Here is a 19,955-nt window from a genome sequence, read left to right on the forward strand (position 1 = left end):
GGGTCTGGCGGCTCTCTTGGTTAAAGGAGCCATAGGGAATGCTAATGCTGGAAGTAGGTTGTAGTTGTTATTCCAAGTACTTTCTGGTGGCCAAAAAGCACGGAGGCCTTCGTCCTATCCTAGACTTGCACCCTCTCAATTCCTTCCTGAAAAAGGGGAAATTCAAAATGCTCACGCTCACTCCAATTCTGTTTACCCTCGACCCAGGAGACTGGTTGGTAGTGCTGAACTTGCAGGACGTGAACTTCAACAGTGGGCCACAAGCACTTTCAATTCACCATGCTCCCTTTTGGCCTTACCAAAGCCCCTCTGATGTTCACTAAAGTGATGGCGGTGGTTGCAGCTCATCTTCAGGCATCTGGGATACCAGTCTTACCCTATCTCCCTGACTGGCTGTTGAAGGTGGGTTCACCTCAGGCAGTCGTCTCCCACCTCCAGACTATGATGAACCTCCTACACTCGCTGGTGTTCCCTATCAATGTGCTGGAGTCACACCTGACTCTTTCTCAGACGCTCCCATTCATCCATGCTGTTCTGGACACGTTGCAGTTTTAGGCTAGGATATTTAGGCTATGATGCATATGTTTCAGCCTCCCTCCTGGGTTTTAGTGAGACTGCCTCTGAGGCTGCTGGGCCTTATGATCTCCTCCATCCTACTTGTGACACATACCCGCTGGCATATGTGGGTTCTGCGGTGGTACCTGAAGTTTCAGTGGGCATAGCAATATGGGAATTTCTCCGACTTGGTCCAGATCTCAGAGGGAACTGCAAAAGATTTACAGTGGTGGTTAACGAACCGCAATTGGGTCAGCGGCAGACCCCTCTCCCTTCCCCAACCGCATCTGACATTAGTGACAGATGTGTCACTCCTGGGATGGGGAGGCCATCTGGGAGAGGAGGAGATCAGAGGCCTCTGGTCTCTGGAGGAATCTGAACTTCAGATAAACCTACTGGAACTCCGAGCAATCTGACTTGCATTGAAAGCCTTTCTACCCTCCATCTCGGAAGACTGGTGCAGGTGTTCACAGACAACATCACCCCCATGTGTTACTGCAACAAATAGGGCGTGGTGGGTTTGTGGACACTTTGTCAAGAGGCCCTGGGCCTCTGGACATGGCTGGAATTTCAGTGCATACCCCTGGTAGTTTAACACATGGTGGCCTTTCTGAACACCAGGGTGGACAAACTCAGCCAAAGATGCCCAGCAGATCACGAATGGCAACTCCATCCGGAGGTTGTGCAAGATCTCGTTCAGCAGTGGGGAGAGCCTTGGTTGCATCTGTTCACTACCACCGAGAATGCGCATTGCCAGCAGTTTTGCGCAGTGGAGTATCCAAGGTGGCTCTCGGTCCAAGACACTTTTTGTCTCAAGTGGAGCTCAGGCCTCCAGTACACCTTTCCGCCTATACCACTTCTGCCCAGAGTTCTCATGGAGATCAGGAACAACAGGGCCCAAGCCATTCTTGTTGCTTTGGACTAGGCTGGCAGAGCTTTGTACCACTAGCTGCTGAGGATGGCCCCTTTAGAAGGAGCTCCTGTTGCAGCAGCAGTGGAGGGTTCTCCACCCCAACCCGGTAACACTCCATCTTCATGCATGGAGATTGAGCAGCAACAATTGACAGCTTTCGACTTCTGCCCGAATTCTGCAGTGTTATCTTGGTAGCCTGGCATCCCTCTACGAGACAGTATACGCCTGCTTTTGGGGCAAGGTTGTGGCATGATGTGCAAAAAAACAGGTTGACCTGCTTTCTGCTACCCTTTCTGAGGTCCTTCTATTTATTCGTTTTCTTGCCCAGCAGGATTCCTCTTTGAGTACCTTATAGAGCTATCTTTCTGCCATCTCAGCCTTTCTGCGGTTGCCAGATCAGCCATCCCTCTTCATATCCCCTGTTGTAAATAGATTTTCAAAAGGTCTTCAACACATGTTTCCACCTTCACCTTTCACCTTTCTGATGTCCGCTCCTTTTGAGCTACTGCACAACTGTCCTCTCAGGCTCCTTTCCATCAAGACGGCCTTTCTAATTGCCATAACATCCTCCCAAAGGGTAAATGAGATCCACGCTTTGTCGCCTAAGCCTCCCTACCTCATCATCTTCTTGGACAAGCTGGTCCTCTGTACTAGAGCCTTCTTCCTTCCAAAGGCGGTCATTCTGTTTCGTGTGGGCCAATCCATCGCCGTGCCTACCTTTTCCTCTCTGCTGTGTCCCTCTAAGAAAGAGGAGCAACTCCACCGTCTTGACCCAAAAAGAACCTTGTCGTTCTACCTTGACTTCACAAACAAGTTCAGGTGGATCACCTACTCTTTGTGGGGTATGTCGGAGCAAAGAAGTTGAAGGCTGTGCAGATAGGCCATTGTCTGCTTTGAAATCTGCAATCCATTGGCCAAGAAGCAACCCCCTGAGGGTTTGCATGCTCATTCCTCCAGAGCTAAGGTTGCAACCACTGCATTAGCATGCAGTGTTCTGGTCATGGACATCTGCCAGGTAGCAACATGAGCTTCCCTGAAAACATTCACCAAGCACTACTACCTGGATAATCAGGTCCGTTGGGCAGAGCAGATTTTCCATTCGTTCCTGCAGGACCTTTTAGTTTGCAGAACCACTTCCAAGGTGGTACTGCTTGGATACCTATTCTAAGGTAAGGAATCTGCAGCTAGAAGAATCAGATGAGCAAGTTACTTACCTTTGGGAACGCCTTATCTGGTAGAGACTACCTAGCCGCAGGTTCCTTACTAACCCACCCATCCTCCACGCTCTGTGAACGGATTTCTAGGGACAGGGTTTTCCTCTCTCAAGGCCTTAGTTTTCCACACCAGTGGTCAGTGCTCTTCATGGCTTCCCACTCCTGAGGTGGAAAGTCACAAAAAGAAACTGACGTCAGTGCGCTGGGGTGGCACCTATATAGGCATCATGCACATAACTTCAAATGCCAAATGGAGCCGAAAGACACCACTTACTGGCTTGCAAGGGTACTGGTCACAAAGAAAATTCTGGATCAAGTCTGATGCCTGGGGATAATTCTAAGGTAAGGAATCTGCAGCTAGATAGAATCTGTACCAGATAAGGCTTTCCCAATGGTAAATAACTTGTTCGACAGTCGTTTATGTCTGCATGTAATAAAAGCAGTGCATGAATCCAAAGTGCTGTTAAAATCAAAGCTCGTGAAAACACATTCAGATTCAATTTAAAGAAATGGCAATAAACAGAAAGAGGACAGACACTAAATCATGCCTCTATTTTCTATCCCACATTACTCAATCACAGGAGGGAAGCTTCTTTATATGGTCAATATAGCTGTAGACTGTGCCCTCTTCCACAGACTTGTCACATCTATAGCTTGTTACTTCCACCAGCCAGTGCCAGTTCTAGGCATGGGCAGACGTCCGAGGGCCCAAGGTCAGTGCAACACTATGGAGGCACCCCAGGCAAGCCTTCTCCCAACACCACCATGTGGCACTGTGTTTTATTGTGGAATGCGTTTTTGTGTCTATTTTAGACATGAGGATATATTTTGCGAAAACAATAACACAGAAACACCACAAACAACTGCCTCTCCTGTTCTAGTCGTTTGTGTTGTTCCCGGGGGATTGTGCTAAATTGTTTCCAGAAATGGTGTGTAGTAATCACTTAATATTAGGAATTTCGTGTAAAATGCAAAACTTGCTAACATTACTGGAGATGATACCAGCATAATGCACATTTCACCTGGGCCTCGTTTCAATGCTATCTACCCCAGTCAGTTTAACAAGCTTTCTCAAAGTCAGCCTTTAGGCTCTGTCAATGTTTGGCTTCTTCTGTTTGTGCAAAATGTTATTGTTGGGAAAGCTGTCGAGCCCTCATAAGTCTGAAACAAACGTTGACATAAAGCCACAACTTTTTTTGTCTCACAAATCACTTGTTGCCATAGAAGTCTCTGGTACTGAAGGAAATTACATTGTTAGTAAATTTGAAACAGCCGAATCCCTTCAATCACAGTGAGGTCAGCTGGTGACTAAAGTGGGCGACCCATTGCCCGTGCTGTAGTGGGTGGAATCAAAATGTGAATGACAGAACAGGCCAATATATTACGAGAGCTGGACAAACCCCCTATAAGAAAGTATATTGTGCATATACATTTAATAAAATCAAAAGGTGTTGGCCACCACCAAACCTAGAAAGAAGGGCAAACAATTGTTTCTACAGCACATATTGTATAGTATTGTAGCTAAAGAAAAAAAGCAAAGGTTTTTAGGTCTGGTCTTTGAGAGAACATTAGCTGTAGGCCACGCAATTGTTTTTCTTAAAGCATTCCTACATAATATTAATATAGAGTGTCTTTTGGTCAGTGAGCTTCGTGCATTGGCCTGGTAATTTGTCATTAACATTTTGCATCAGACCAGTTGCGGCATACTGCATGGGGCTACGGGCCAGCCCACTTTACTCACCTGCTCTCTTCAAGTTTGAGTGACTGCACGAAGCCCAAGGCAATACAAAGTGTCTGAGCACCTCTTCATTAATCAAATATTCACTATGAGATTTCCTATTTCTCAGGATATTAAGTTCATTTAGTTCTATGTATGCATACATTCTTGTTTTTGGAGTTGTTACTGTTTGTTTTTCCTAGATGTCCAAGAGCTTTCACAATTTGCCATCCTTTTTTGATGACACATGTTTGTCTTTCTAGGTAATTTATATGATATGGAATGCCTTAAATGACCCGCTTTTTGGCTACATTCAAGACAACTCCAAAGTACCGTGTTTCTCAAAACGCAGATACTCCATTTTGTATGGTGCTCCATTTTATGCGCTAGCCTTTCTGCTGCCCTGGTTTCCATGGAGGACCTACCAAGAAGGCGATTGGCTCAGTGGCGTTCACCTGGTCATTGCCCTATGTGCCTTCGATGGCTTGTTAACGTTTGTTTTGTTGGCACAGTGCGCGTTGTTTGCAGAAATTTCAACCAAACATGAGAACCGACTGCAGCTGATTACCTATAACCAGGTAGCTTCATTAATTGGATCAACAAGTATCTTATTCTGTGGACTTGTGTCCAATAATATGGAAAGCTTTTTGTACTTCCAAGCCTTCACCATTGGCCTCGCAATGCTATCAACGGCCTGCATGTGCTACACCGGAGTGTATGGCTTCAGTCAGTACGAGCAAAGGGAAAAAGTGCCCGAAAGCGCAGACTCTGGCTCTGCTATGGCCTCTCAGTCCTCCTGGTCCTCGGTGTTGTCCCTGACGAAACAAATCCTGACTCAAAAAAACTTTATTTTATTTGTGATCATGAACTTCTTTCAAGTCTTTCATCTGACATTCTGCAGCAACTTCATGATGATCTTTGCAGATAACCTCATCCCTAAGGAAGCCCTACCCTCGTTTGTGAGAAGTTTCATGTATGGTGCTGGCTTTATCTGCCCTCAGGTATGTAGAATAGCCTCTCTTCCAGTCATAATTTATTTTGATCTTCCAGTGTACAGTTCAGAATCTGAACAAATATTAATTGAGGCATTTTCGACACCAGGCACCCTGTGGTCAATAAGCGGTGTAAAGCCAGAGATTAATCTTAAACCCAAACAACTTTACTGTTATAGTGAAATATCACCACTGGCTGACGACTTGTATTAAAGTATTATCATGAGCAGTAGTTGTTAAACAGTGAACCAAAGGCCAACATCCATCTAACCCCTTAGATGCGGGGTGGACATGAAAAGAAAAAAACAAACCCACCCATGAACATGCAAAGGGAACACTGAGATGCAGTCATCAGTTACAAAAGGACAACAATACAACCAAAACACATTTGGGAGGAAGAAGGCATACGTGGTCATAAACAGTTGTGCCCATGTTTGCTTATACTCTGCATACTGCTGAAATATGTCTTTGCTTGACTGGGTCATGGGCATGTCTCAGATATGTAAACAAACATTAGTGGTGTGGCCAGCAAGCAGAGGAGACTAGCAATGCCTGCTCAAATCAGTTTAGTAATGTGTCTACAAATGTGTTTATAGACGGTGCTTCTGGAATCTGAAGGTGCAATCGCACCACATGCAACTTGATTGAAGTAGAATACATAGTCGTATAGGCGCTATAGGATAATACTCATATTGAAAATATTTCAGCTTATTTCACTCACTTGAAAATTCTTAAGCGAGACTCGTTTTCAAATGCAGATCTCTACATTCATTCAGCATTTTATGCAAGATCACAACCTTGTGCTGATAGATAAGGCTTTTGCTTTGCCTTCCCCAGTGGGCCTACAAGAGCGTAAATTTACAAGCAGCATTACAATACATTTTTCGCATCTTTTCAGAGCCCATCTGGTCTTGTGACAATGGTAACATACCTCAGGTGTGTATTTGGGTTGATCTATATTTGTCATCCACACCTTCCAAAGTAAGTTGTCTAGTTAGTTTGAAAGTGATGGTTTACTTAACAATCTAATAAGAATATTCAGAGGCTGAGACTAGATTAAGCGATCCTCCGTGGTGGAGCCACAGCCTAACTCAGATGGCAGTTGTGAGACATTTACACCTGTCTACTAGGCTAGATTTCCTACTGATGGGGAGAGGACGTTAGCTGTATCAAAGCCAAGATTCTTTGAGTTTTGCTGACTATCTTTAAAGTCCACTGTAAGTATATCTGGACATTCACACTATTCTTTTGACAGGATAGAAGAACATTCTGACAACTGTAGCGGAAAGATGTGTAGCGACAAAGTCAGCTCCATAGAGAGAGAAGAGAGATACAAGTGGTCTGATCCTGCGAGTTTATGTGGACAGGGTGGAGCTGATTCTTCGAGATTTATTTTTAGATTAATGTTTTCATGCAAAAGCATATGCCACATGTTTTTTCCCAGGACACCGCTTGTAGACAGTATGTAGTGCACGCCTGCTCTAACATAGAACCCACTAGAGTTAAGACTATATTAGAAAGCAGAGTGAGCTTCAAACTGGGAGGATGTGGTTAAGAAAAGGGGCTTTGAGAAAAGAACGTGCGACAACATGAACGATCTAGTCAATAATATGTAAAATCATGGAGGTCCCTCTTTAGCTCGATTCTTAAAAGTCATGTACTTGGTAAACAAGGTTGGGAATCGTTGCAGAATGGGGGTTGCTAACCATAGATTGGAGATGTATTATGTTCAGGCAACTATCAGCTGACTACATGCTGGAATTTATGTTACTTTCCATGTATTTGCTACTTAGATTTAAACACAACCAACGTTCATTAATTAATATTTCTTATTGATGTCCAAAAGCTGACCCGCCTCTAGCAGTGCCTGATTTTCAGAAACGTCATTCAACACGTCTCTTGTCTGATGCTCCTCTTTGTGAGTGCCCCTATTGTTAGATGTGGTGTCATTTGGCAGACTCCCAATAATCTACATGTTCACAGCAGGACACTCCTAAATACCTATCAGTTAAGTTATTTTTCCTGCTTCTGAAATTTTTTAAGAGTCAATACTGCAGCAGGCTCCGATTTCCAAAACACTATGTGCACTTTAATATTTCTGACGTGTGCTGACAATTCTCTTTCTAAAAGAATTTTTGATTTACAAAATCAAGATTGGTGGAATTTTATGTTAGGAAAGTATACCTCTGAATGCAGATAGTACGGCAGTACAACAGAATTGTTGCATTGATATGTTCAATGTTATGTGCAGGATTTTGGGTATTTGTGGTGTCTGCAGTAAAATATTGCAGGAAAAGGGCCAACTGTAATACAAAACATGTAAAAAAAAAAAAGAAAAGTATTCTTCAAAAATAAGAAATTGTTGGCACTTAGAGGACGAGAGAATAGGTGTGGGGGCAGAGATGCAAGGTAAGTGGGTGCCACTGTGTGGGAAAAAAAAGGAACAAAAGGTGACGGAGCAGAGATGGGGAGTGGTGGGTGTGTCCTCCAACAAAAAAAAAACAACACAGTAAGAAGTGTCGGAGCAGGGATGGGGCGGGGTGTGTTCCCCCACAAAGTACAACAGGCAGAATGGTGAGGCCGCAAAGTTTGTGGGCTGTTCCCTGGGAAAGAAGAAAAAAAGGTTGGGCAACAGTAGGAGCTGAAATAGGGGCTGAGGAGTATCCCCATACAGGGTGAAGGCAGTAAACACAGGAACAGCTGCAAGGATAGGTGTTCTTCCCCCACGGAATAGCAGCAATAATTAAGATAAAAATAAAAAAATATTATTTTTTAGATATTACTTTTTTACACTATCATTGGTAATGATGTTAGACACAAATATTATTACCACTACAATTTCGAGACAAGTTTAATGTTGTCGAAATGTATAAATGTGACTAGTTAACATACAACCTTTTGTGGATGGGGCATCATACAAAAGTAGCCTGGCACCCATAACCTTGCAAGTTTGATGGCAGCTGCACATCTCTTTTAGGTAATTTCCCTCCTTGGTAACCAAGGCAAATTTGCTCCAGAGTAGAACTGTGGTGGAAACTCCCCCATATTTAATCATACTGTGGGGAAAGTTCTCTAGGAGGGAAAAATATTTACCTCATGGAGGAAAAAACTGCATCTGATGAAAGTTTTGCATAACTACTACACATGCACAATTTTCCATCTGGTGCAAAAGCCACAGGAATACACTTTCTGCACTGAAGAACTCCTGAAGTTCTAGTACTCTCATAGGTTTTCTGGAGTTCTTTGGGGATCCTTTGTGAATCCTAAAACTACATTAGAAATCTTCTACAAATGAAGGACTAATCCTAATACAAATGGTTACTGCATTAGATCCAAGTCCTTTTTTCAACTGGACCCTTAGTTTGTAGTCTGCTTATCTGTCTAAAAGTGTGTTGTATTTTTACAGATCTACAAGGTCCCCTGACATAAGTGTTGTTCATAACAATAGATAACAGGCATGCTTGGGACGGCAATTAATATCAACAATCCCTCGAAAGTATAGAGAGGGAAAATCCCTAAGTGTGAATGCCTACTGTATGTTTGTCTTTCGTGCTTGACCTTGGCGCAGTGACACCAATAATAGAACCCATAACAAGTGGCCTAACTATAAACAAGGCCGCCATTTTAAAGGAAATAAATAATTAAATGGGCTAAGACAGAGCAGGCTAAGTAGGTTAAAAGTCACTGGGTGACGGGGGCACGAGTTTACAAGCCTACGGCTAAGCTAACTCCTGTTATCCCGTTAAAACAAACTAGGATTCACTACAATGGCTTATGTTTTTTTCATTATAATTGTTTTGCCAGTTTAGTTAAAATATGCACAGTTGCACATTTTATCAATAATTGAAAAAACTCATGTAGCAGAGTTTTCCTGTCTTGCTCCCCTGACATAATGTTAGCAATTCTAACGTCTTGAAATTATGTCTGCAAAAATGGCATTTGGGTCCATTAGGGAGCCACAGCTGTTTTGTAGGTCAAAGCCTACCAGACAGTAGAGCTGCCTGGTTTGATATAAACATCTTGGGGACATTCAGAAAGCTGGCCTAGGAATGCATTCTGCCTATTGCTTGCCCTTAGCTTTGTGGTTTGTAACTCACATTTTCTTGCTTTCAGTTTGCTGGCTTTATTTGTTTTAGGCTGTCCAGCTTGAGTTTGTACCTTCCCCTGCCCAGATGTTATTTACAGTATCTTTCTTAGTATCTTTCTTAGTGCGCCCTTTCTGTAAACAGGCATGTAAATCTTGTTCTTACCTCGTCACATTTGCTGTGCATTTCAAGACTGAGACCCAATGTCAGGAGCTGTCTTCCGAGGGCATTTGTTTACTTTTATTTCTCTGACTTTAACGTGAGAGGATTTATGTGACAGTCTTGCTGGATATCGGGGGTAGGAAAGAGTTTTTTTCTACCATGCAACAACATTTAAATGATCTGTGCAAGTATTTCGGAATATATCAGAATTAGGAACAGAAATGCAATATATTATTTGTTATTTCTGAAATGTGTGCTGGAAACAAATACGTTAGTATGATCAAAACAAATCATTATATTAAGTTATGCAATTTCCACACATTTCAGTCTGTGCACTGTATAATCTTATTTGTAAAACTGTATGTTCGTGCAAATGTAATGGACATTTCAATTGGAAACGTGTTGCCTGTAATGACTGTCTGCCACCACACCATGAATACTCCATTCTACGCCACTCCACCTTACTCTGCACCACTCCACACCACTGCACTTTAGTTTGCACCACTCCCATTACACCACTGCACGGCACTGCACTATGCACCACTGCACTCTATGCCCCTGCAGTCTGTACCACTTCACTCTACACCTCTTCACTCTACCCTGTACCACTCTACTCTATGCCAATGCACTCTTCGACACTCTACTTTACACCATTACACTCTTAGTCACTGAACTCTACACCACTCCAGTTTAAGCCACACCAATCTACTCTGCAACAGTGCACTCAATGCTACTGCACACTATGCCAGCATATTATGCCAACACACTCTACATCAATGCACTTTTCTCTGCAACACTCAACTCTATGCCACTGCATTCTATGCCAATCCACTGTAGGCCACTCTAATCCCCTCTCCACTCTGCCCCTTCACTCTACTCTGAAACAATCTACTCTATGCCACTGCTCTGTACGCCACTGTTCTGCTTTCCCTCTTATCTCATATCCGAGCTTACAGAACCTCTCTGGAATGCACTTCTGAGTTTAAAGAAGACATTTATTGTTGTCAATTCCCCACCCACAAGTTCCTGAGAGACAAAATTAGTAGATTGGAAGCACACATTCAAAAGTAGTTGCAGCAATGAAAGCAAAATATATCAAAGTACTTCTCAGTTGCAATGTACACAGCAAATATAGGTGAAGACATTTATAACATAACTTCAAAGCAAAGCATAAAAGTCAAAATTCATCACCGTATGGGCAAGTAGGGCCTATATTCAGCTTCATCTTTCTGGGGTCTGCAAGTTGATGACTCCGGTCAACTGCGAGAAAGAGATTCTCCACCCAAACGGGAGACGGGCAACTGACGTCTAGTTCCCGTCTGAAGTCAAGCAGATTCAAATCTAACCTACTGTAGCCCAGAGTCATCCTTAAAAGCAAACTCAGTTTGAGAGCCAAAGAACCTTGGAGAGCGGCCAATTCTCCTGAGCTCCTCGTTCTCAGACTGGATTGCGAGGTAAACACAAAATCTACGTGCTCTTATCAGCTAAGGTCTGGTGTGAAGAAAACAGCTTGGTCCATCTTGTGGAAAAACACAGCTCATTTGTAATGTCTCAACTGCAATGTCTAACTCCACGTTAAAGCCAATAGGCAGCTAACCTAAATATCAAATGTAATGTCTAATGTCATGTCAAAGCCAATAGGCAGCTAAGCTGAATACAGAACGCAATGGCTAATATGTCAAAGCCAATAGGCAGCTGAACTGAATACAAAATGTAATGTCTAATATCATGTCAAAGCCAATAGGCAGCTGAACTGAATACAGAATGTAATGGCTAATGCCATGTCAAAGCCAATAGGCATCTTAGCTGAACACAACATATAGGGGGTGATTCTAACCCTGGCGGTCGGTGATAAAGCGGCGGCCAACCCGCCAACAGGCCGGCGGTCCAAAAAATGGAATTCTGACCCTGGCGGGAACCGCCAACACAGCCCGCCACATTAACACTCCGACCGCCACCGCGGTACAGACAAACAGCGCGGCGGTCACCGCCAACAGGCAGGCGGCAGACAATGTACCGCCCACAGTATCACAACTCACCAATCCGCCACCTTTTCCGGGGCGGGAGCCCCGCCGATAAAAACACGGCGGAAACAGACTACGGACGGGAAAACGCTCACCAAAACACACTCCACGAGTACGGAGGACAGCATGGAACCCGAATTAAACATCCTACCTGCACTCGTCTACCTGCTCATCTACCACGAGTACGAACTCCGGCGCAGACGACAACGGTGAGCACTGCACCTACGACACACGGGAGGGGGGAGGAGGAAAGGTTACGGGCACACACATATGCGACCCCCACCCCCCCCAAACTATGTACACACCAATGCAGAGCAACAATGCACAGTGACACCACCCAAACCCCCCTGAAAAATGCAAAGACATAATTAAATTGTGAACCAAATTTTTATATAAAAAATAGACTCTGAGACGTATCGGCAACTATGCAAAATATCCATAACAAAATAATACTATACACACTGCCATGGCGAACCGAGGCAATTAGTCCGCTACATCCAAGTCAAATGGAACAGTCCGTGGGCTACAGTGTAGCGACACAAGGGCAAAGCCCACACAGGAGACCTGAGTCCTTTAGAGAGAACACTGCAGGGGCATCTGATGAAAATACTACAGGCACCTCAGGGGGAAGGGAAGGGGGGGGCACCACAGCCACATGAGTCCACGACGCAAGATCCACGAAGGGGCCACCATGCCCACTGTGCCATCCTGGGGAGTGCAAAGCCACAGTCTCTCAAGTCTCTACAGTGGGTGGGTTGCCCACTGTACCATCATGGGGAGTGCAAAGCCACAGTCTCTCAAGTCTCTACAGTGGGTGGGTTGCCCACTGTACCATCCTGGGGAGTGCAAAGCCACAGTCTCTCAAGTCTCTACAGTGGGTGGCTTGCCCACTGTACCATCCTGGGGAGTGCAAAGCCACAGTCTCTCAAGTCTCTACAGTGGGTGGGTTGCCCACTCTGCCATCCTGGGGAGTGCAAAGCCACAGTCTCTCAAGTCTCTACAGTGGGTGGGTTGCCCACTCTGCCATCCTGGGGAGTGCAAAGCCACAGTCTCTCAAGTCTCTACAGTGGGTGGGTTGCCCACTCTGCCATCCTGGGGAGTGCAAAGCCACAGTCTCTCAAGTCTCTACAGTGGGTGGGTTGCCCACTCTGCCATCCTGGGGAGTGCAAAGCCACAGTCTCTCAAGTGGATAACAGTCTCCACTGGTCAAGGAGGAGGCATGGTGGGCACAGTGAACCATAAACAGTGCTTGAGATGAAGGGGCCCAGCGGAGCGGTGCTGGAGATGAAGGGGCCCAGCGGAGCGGTGCTTGAGATGAAGGGGCCCAGCGGAGCGGTGCTTGAGACGGCGGTGCCCAGCGGAGCGGTGCTTGAGATGAAGGGGCCCAGCGGAGCGGTGCTTGAGACGGCGGGGCCCAGCGGAGCGGTGCTTGAGACAGCGGGGCCCAGCGGAGCGGTGCTTGAGATGAAGGGGCCCAGCGGAGCGGTGCTTGAGACGGCGGGGCCCAGCGGAGCGGTGCTTGAGATGAAGGGGCCCAGCGGAGCGGTGCTTGAGACGGCGGGGCCCAGCGGAGCGGTGCTTGAGATGAAGGGGCCCAGCGGAGCGGTGCTTGAGATGAAGGGGCCCAGCGGAGCGGTGCTTGAGACGGCGGGGCCCAGCAGAGCGGTGCTTGAGATGAAGGGGCCCAGCGGAGCAGTGCTTGAGACGGCGGGGCCCAGTGGAGCGGTGCTTGAGATGAAGGGGCCCAGCGGAGCGGTGCTTGAGATGAAGGGGCCCAGAGGAGCGGTGCTTGAGACGGCGGGGCCCAGCGGAGCGGTGCTTGAGACGGCGGGGCCCAGCGGAGCGGTGCTTGAGACGGCGGGGCCCAGCGGAGCGGTGCTTGAGATGAAGGGGCCCAGCGGAGCGGTGCTTGAGATGAAGGGGCCCAGCGGAGCGGTGCTTGAGATGAAGGGGCCCAGCGGAGCGGTGCTTGAGACGGCGGGGCCCAGCGGAGCGGTGCTTGAGATGAAGGGGCCCAGCGGAGCGGTGCTTGAGATGAAGGGGCCCAGCGGAGCGGTGCTTGAGACGGCGGGGCCCAGCGGAGCGGTGCTTGAGACGGCGGGGCCCAGCGGAGCGGTGCTTGAGACGGCGGGGCCCAGCGGAGCGGTGCTTGAGACGGCGGGGCCCCGCGGAGCGGTGCTGGAGATGAAGGGGCCCAGCGGAGCGGTGCTGGAGATGAAGGGGCCCAGCGGAGCGGTGCTTGAGACGGCGGGGCCCAGCGGAGCGGTGCTTGAGACGGCGGGGCCCAGCGGAGCGGTGCTTGAGACGGCGGGGCCCAGCGGAGCGGTGCTTGAGACGGCGGGGCCCAGCGGAGCGGTGCTTGAGACGGCGGGGCCCCGCGGAGCGGTGCTGGAGATGAAGGGGCCCAGCGGAGCGGTGCTGGAGATGAAGGGGCCCAGCGGAGCGGTGCTTGAGACGGCGGGGCCCAGCGGAGCGGTGCTTGAGACGGCGGGGCCCAGCGGAGCGGTGCTTGAGATGAAGGGGCCCAGCGGAGCGGTGCTTGAGATGGCGGGGCCGAGCGGAGCGGTGCTTGAGACGGCGGGGCCCAGCGGAGCGGTGCTTGAGATGAAGGGGCCCAGCGGAGCGGTGCTTGAGACGGCGGGGCCTAGCGGAGCGGTGCTGGGGATGAAGGGGCCCAGCGGAGCGGTGCTTGACAGGAAGGGGCCCAGCGGAGCGGTGCTTGAGATGAAGGGGCCCAGCGGAGCGGTGCTTGAGACGGCGGGGCCCAGCGGAGCGGTGCTTGAGACGGTGGGGCCCAGCGGAGCGGTGCTTGAGACGGCGGGGCCCAGCGGAGCGGTGCTTGAGATGAAGGGGCCCAGCGGAGCGGTGCTTGAGACGGCGGGGCCCAGCGGAGCAGTGCTTGAGATGAAGGGGCCCAGCGGAGCGGTGCTGCAGCCGGCGGGGCCCAGCGGAGCAGTGCTTGAGATGAAGGGGCCCAGCGGAGCGGTGCTTGAGACGGCGGGGCCCAGCGGAGCGGTGCTGCAGCCGGCGGGGCCCAGCGGAGCGGTGCTGCAGCCGGCGGGGCCCAGCGGAGCAGTGCTTGAGACGGCGGGGCCCAGCGGAGCGGTGCTTGACAGGAAGGGGCCCAGCGGAGCGGTGCTTGAGATGAAGGGGCCCAGCGGAGCGGTGCTTGAGACGGCGGGGCCCAGCGGAGCGGTGCTTGAGACGGCGGGGCCCAGCGGAGCGGTGCTTGAGATGAAGGGGCCCAGCGGAGCGGTGCTGCAGCCGGTGGGGCCCAGCGGAGCAGTGCTTGAGATGAAGGGGCCCAGCGGAGCGGTGCTTGAGACGGCGGGGCCCAGCGGAGCGGTGCTTGACAGGAAGGGCCCAGCGGAGCGGTGCTTGACAGGAAGGGCCCAGCAGAGCGGTGCTCTTCTGCACGGCTGGCCCTGTTCAGCGGTGCTCTTCTGCACTGCGGGCCCTGTCCAGCGGTGCTCTTCTGCACGGCGGGCCCTGTTCAGCGGTGCTCTTCTGCACGGCGGGCCCTGTTCAGCGGTGCTCTTCTGCACGGCGGGCCCTGTCCAGCGGTGCTCTTCTGCACGGCGGGCCCTGTTCAGCGTGCTCTTCTGCACGGCGGGCCCTGTTCAGCGGTGCCTATCTTCACGGCGGGCCCTGTTCAGCGGTGCTCTTCTGCACGGCGGGCCCTGTTCAGGTGTGCTCTTCTGCACGGCGGGCCCTGTTCAGCGGTGCTCTTCTGCACGGCGGGCCCTGTTCAGCGGTGCTCTTCTGCACGGCGGGCCCTGTCCTGCGGTGCTCTTCTGCACGGCGGGCCCTGTTCAGCGGTGCTCTTCTGCACGGCGGGCCCTGTTCAGCGGTGCCTATCTTCACGGCGGGCCCTGTTCAGCGGTGCTCTTCTGCACGGCGGGCCCTGTTCAGCGGTGCTCTTCTGCACGGCGGGCCCTGTTCAGCGGTGCTCTTCTGCACGGCGGGCCCTGTTCAGCGGTGCTCTTCTGCACGGCGGGCCCTGTTCAGCGGTGCTCTTCTGCACGGCGGGCCCTGTTCAGCGGTGCCTATCTTCACGGCGGGCCCTGTCCAGCGGTGCTCTTCTGCACGGCGGGCCCTGTCCAGCGGTGCTCTTCTGCACGGCGGGCCCTGTTCAGCGGTGCCTATCTTCACGGCGGGCCCTGTTCAGCGGTGCTCTTCTGCACGGCGGGCCCTGTTCAGCGGTGCTCTTCTGCACGGCGGGCCCTGTTCAGCGGTGCTCTTCTGCACGGCGGTCCCTGTTCAGCGGTGCCTATCTTCACGGAGGGCCCTGTTCAGCGGTGCCTATCTTCACGGCGGGCCCTGTCCAGCGGTGCTCTTCTGCACGGCGGGCCCTGTTCAGCGGTGCTCTTCTGCACGGCGGGCCCTGTTCAGCGGTGCTCTTCTGCACGTCGGGCCCTGTTCAGCGGTGCACTTCTGCACGGCGGGCCCTGTCCAGCGGTGCTCTTCTGCACGGCGGGCCCTGTTCAGCGGTGCACATCCAGTAGGTTCAAGGGAGCCAGACCTGGCCTGGACTCCGTGCTCAGACGCCCTCTGGCCGTGATGTTCCTGGGCCCTTCGGTGACGGAGTCCTGGGCCCTTTGGTGTCCTCCTTTACAGCTGGGATGTGGCATGTGGGGCCCACCTGCTCCGCGCTCCTGCTGGCTGACGTCTCCGCCCTGCTGCCCTTACGCTCCTTAGATGGGGCTCTCGGGCCCTTGCCTCCCCTAGACGTTGTGGCTGGTGAAGTGGGCAAACTCTGCTCCTTGGGGGCAGCCGTGTCAGTCTTCGCACGGTGGCCCTTGTGTTTCCTGGTCCTCTTGCCGGGGGGGGGGCTGGATGTGTCCTTGCTGCTGATGGAGGTGTCACTGCTGGCAAAGGGTGGGCTCCAGAACCCATGCACAACAGTGACACCCGAAGTTGGGCTGGTGGTGGCTGTGGTGCTCTTGGGACTCTTTGCAGATGGAGGGGGTAGGTCATCGGAGGGGAAGAGGTCAAGATTAGCCAGGAAAAGTTTTTTAGGGCCAAGGTAAAAGGTAGGAGAAGTGGAGATGGAAGTGGAGGAAGAGGATGTGGTTGTAGGAGAGTCAGGTGTGCTGTCATTGGGTGAAGGTGCAGGTGCTGTAGGCTGTTGTGAGGTGGATGTCTGTTGGGTGGGTGTCTGCCTGCGTTTGTGTGTCTTGGAAGGGGTGGTGACAGACACAGTGGGAGAGGACACAGGGGACGTGTAAATGGCAGTGGGGGTGGTGACTGCATGTGTGCGGACTGTACAGGAGGGTGTGGTGGTGATGGAAGCACTGGCTGATGTTGGTGTGCATGCAGGTGTGAGTGGAGACGTCACAGGGAGGGAGGAGGGAGACGAGGAGGAGGGGGACACAGGGGTGGTAGTGACTGTTGGGATGTCTGCATCTGTGTGTTGCTTGGGTGAGTGTTTTGTGGGATCTGTGGTGCTTGTGTCTGGATGAGCTGCCCTTGGGTGTTGAGGTGTGTGCAGGCTGGTCAGATGGTGTGGATGGGATAGGCTGAGGAACAGGAGACAGAGACAGGGTGGAGGCAGTCAGAAGAGGGAGGCTGGAAACAGGGACAATGGCTGCCGTCAGTGCTGAGGCCAGAGCGTTGAACGATCGTTGATGGGCAGCCTGACCCGAATGAATGCCCTCCAGGTAGGCATTGCTCCGATGCACCTCCCTTTCTACCCCCTGGATGGCATTCAAAAGGGTAGTCTGCCCAACAATGAGTGTCCTGAGGAGATCAATGACCTCCTCACTGAGGGCAGCAGGGGTAACAGGGGCAGGGGCTGAGGTGCCTGGGGCGAAGGAGACGCCCGCCTTCCTGGGTGAGCGGGCACGGAGCGTAGGCTGAGGGGCTGCTGGGAGGGCGGGGCTGGTGCGCTGGGTGGCGGCTGTACCTGTAGAGGCGGGGGGCCCGGATGTTGCCGCCACCGCTAGGGAGCTCCCATCCGAGGACGTGTCGCTGTCGCTGCTCTCACCAGCGGTCCCCGTCGTGGTGCTCCCCTCGCCCTCCGGATCACTTGGGCCCTCGGTGTCTGTTCCTGTGCCCACCGGGGCCTTGTGGCTTGCAGCTCCCTCGTGCTCCGATGCCAAATCTCCTCCGCCTGATGATGCTAATGCACACATGCACAAGAAGATGAAGAAGAAGGGTGGGGGGAGAAAGAGAAGACCTGGTTAAGTGCATGCAATGTCAACACCGTTGGCGGAGAGGACAGACACAGGAGCCGCATGCACTAAGCCGCGCATTCAGGGCACACTACTCAGTACTTCTGACTCGGACAACAGGTCAGGAGACGACAAGCGCGCACATGTGTGAGGCTGGACCATCAATAGCTGGACTTGTCACCCTACGGAGGTGGGGGCCGGGAGCACAGGGCCATGCCTAAGGGAGAGGACTACACTACAGAAAGCGCCCTGGCCTAATGTCACCCCCAACCCTCCTCCCCCACCCAGACGCCTCCACTGCGCAGAAAGATAGCTGAATGTGCTGATACTCACCCCCTTGTGTCTGCTGTGATGCTCTCAAGCGCCCATCCAACTCCGGGTAGGCCACCGCCAGGATCCGGGACATCAGGGGGGTCAGGGTACGACTGGCACCCCTCCTAGGTTGGGAGGCCATCCCCAGCAGTGACTCGGCGGTCTTCCTGGTTCCGCGGCGGATGTCCTCCCACCTCTTGCGGCAGTGGGTGCCCCGTCTGACGTGGACCCCCAGGGCCCGGACTTCCTTGGCGATGGCATGCCAAATCCCGACTTTCTGATGGGCGCTGACCTATGTGACATGTACAGGGTGGGAAGGAAACAATCATCAACTTACTGCATGTTAGATGTGATTGGCCCCCCCTCCCCAACCTTGCAATATAGCACATGCTCTCATCTGTCGTGCGTTGCACTCCTCATTCGCCCCCCACCCCACCAACTTACATCCACCCCACTCCACACAGGCATCGCCCATTCCATGTGCACCCGGTGTACTCACCTGTTGGTCTGGAGGACCGTAGAGTAACGCATACTGGGGGAGGACCCCATCCACGAGCTTCTCCAACTCTTCAGATGTGAAGGCAGGGGCCCTTTCCCCAGTCGCAGCAGCCATTGTCACTTCCAGACTGAGTTCACAGCAGCACTTGCAGTATAGGTCCTCTCCTGTGGATGATCAGGTCTCGAGTGATTAAGCAGATAGAAAATGGCGGTCACGCCCGCGGCGGTGCGTACCGCGGCAGTGCGTACCGCGACCGCCGGCGCACATCGTCATTGGCTCCTGAAACCCATAGGCTTCAATGTTATCCAATGCGGCTCCGTATAGCGGTCTTCGACCGCCTACCGCCACGGTGTGCTCCGCCAGCGCAGTGACCTCACATCCCATTGTCCCACTTCACAGGTCAGGCAGCCGCCATTTCAAGGGCCCACATGGCATAATCTCTACTGCGACACACAGACCTAGGCCTGGCATTGCCACACATACACGCCTTTCAATACCTAGATAACCGTGTGCCATGCAAGCAGTGGTGAACGTACCAGTGATTATCTTGACTCTGTGCTCCATGTTGTCCTTCCTAGGCACCGTCCGCTGGGATTTGCGAGGAGAAGGATGAATCCTCGCGTGTACCGACCGCTGGTGGACCTGTCGACAATGGAAGAACGCCACATCATACTACGATACCGACTTGACCGTGCCACCATCCATGAACTGTGTGCCCAGCTGGAGCCAGCCCTGATGTCCCCCATCCGCCAACCCACAGGAATTCCCCCTCTGGTGCAGGTGCTGTCAGTCCTCCATTTTCTTGCAAGTGGCTCATTCCAGACAACAGTGGCCATGTCATCTGGAATGTCTCAGCCAATGTTTTCTAAGGTTTTGTCTAGAGTGTTGTCTGCCCTGATGAAACACATGCGGAGTTACATTATATTCCCAGAGGAGGTTGATTTGCCCACTGTGAAGGGTGATTTTTATGCCCTTGGACATATTCCCAACATAATTGGTGCCATTGATGGGACCCATGTAGCCTTAGTCCCCCCAAAAGACGATGAGCAGGTGTACAGAAACAGGAAGAGTTACCATTCTATGAACGTCCAGGTGGTCTGTTTGGCTGACCAGTACATCTCCCATGTGAATGCCAAGTTCCCTGGGTCAGTGCATGACGCGTATGTGATGCGTAATAGCAGCATCCCTTTTGTGATGGAACAGCTACAGAGACAACGTGTGTGGCTAATAGGTGACTCTGGTTACCCCAACCTGCCTTGGCTATTGACCCCAGTGAGGAATCCCCGGACCAGGGCTGAGGAACGGTACA

At 51.3% G+C, this 19,955-nt stretch overlaps 1 protein-coding gene across 4 annotated transcripts in view; it reads left to right on the forward strand.

Moving 5' to 3' along the window:
• Positions 1–19,955, forward strand: part of LOC138261395 (transmembrane protein 180-like) — a 177,041-nt gene that overhangs the window by 85,224 nt on the left and 71,862 nt on the right. For all 4 annotated transcript variants that reach the window (XM_069210308.1, XM_069210307.1, XM_069210306.1 and 1 more), the window contains one exon: positions 4,663–5,400. In XM_069210308.1, coding sequence (XP_069066409.1) covers positions 4,663–5,400 — 738 coding nt within the window. The remainder of the gene's footprint in view (positions 1–4,662; positions 5,401–19,955) is intronic.

Source organism: Pleurodeles waltl, chromosome 10 (genome assembly GCF_031143425.1).
Source record: "Pleurodeles waltl isolate 20211129_DDA chromosome 10, aPleWal1.hap1.20221129, whole genome shotgun sequence".
Taxonomy (NCBI): domain Eukaryota; kingdom Metazoa; phylum Chordata; class Amphibia; order Caudata; family Salamandridae; genus Pleurodeles; species Pleurodeles waltl.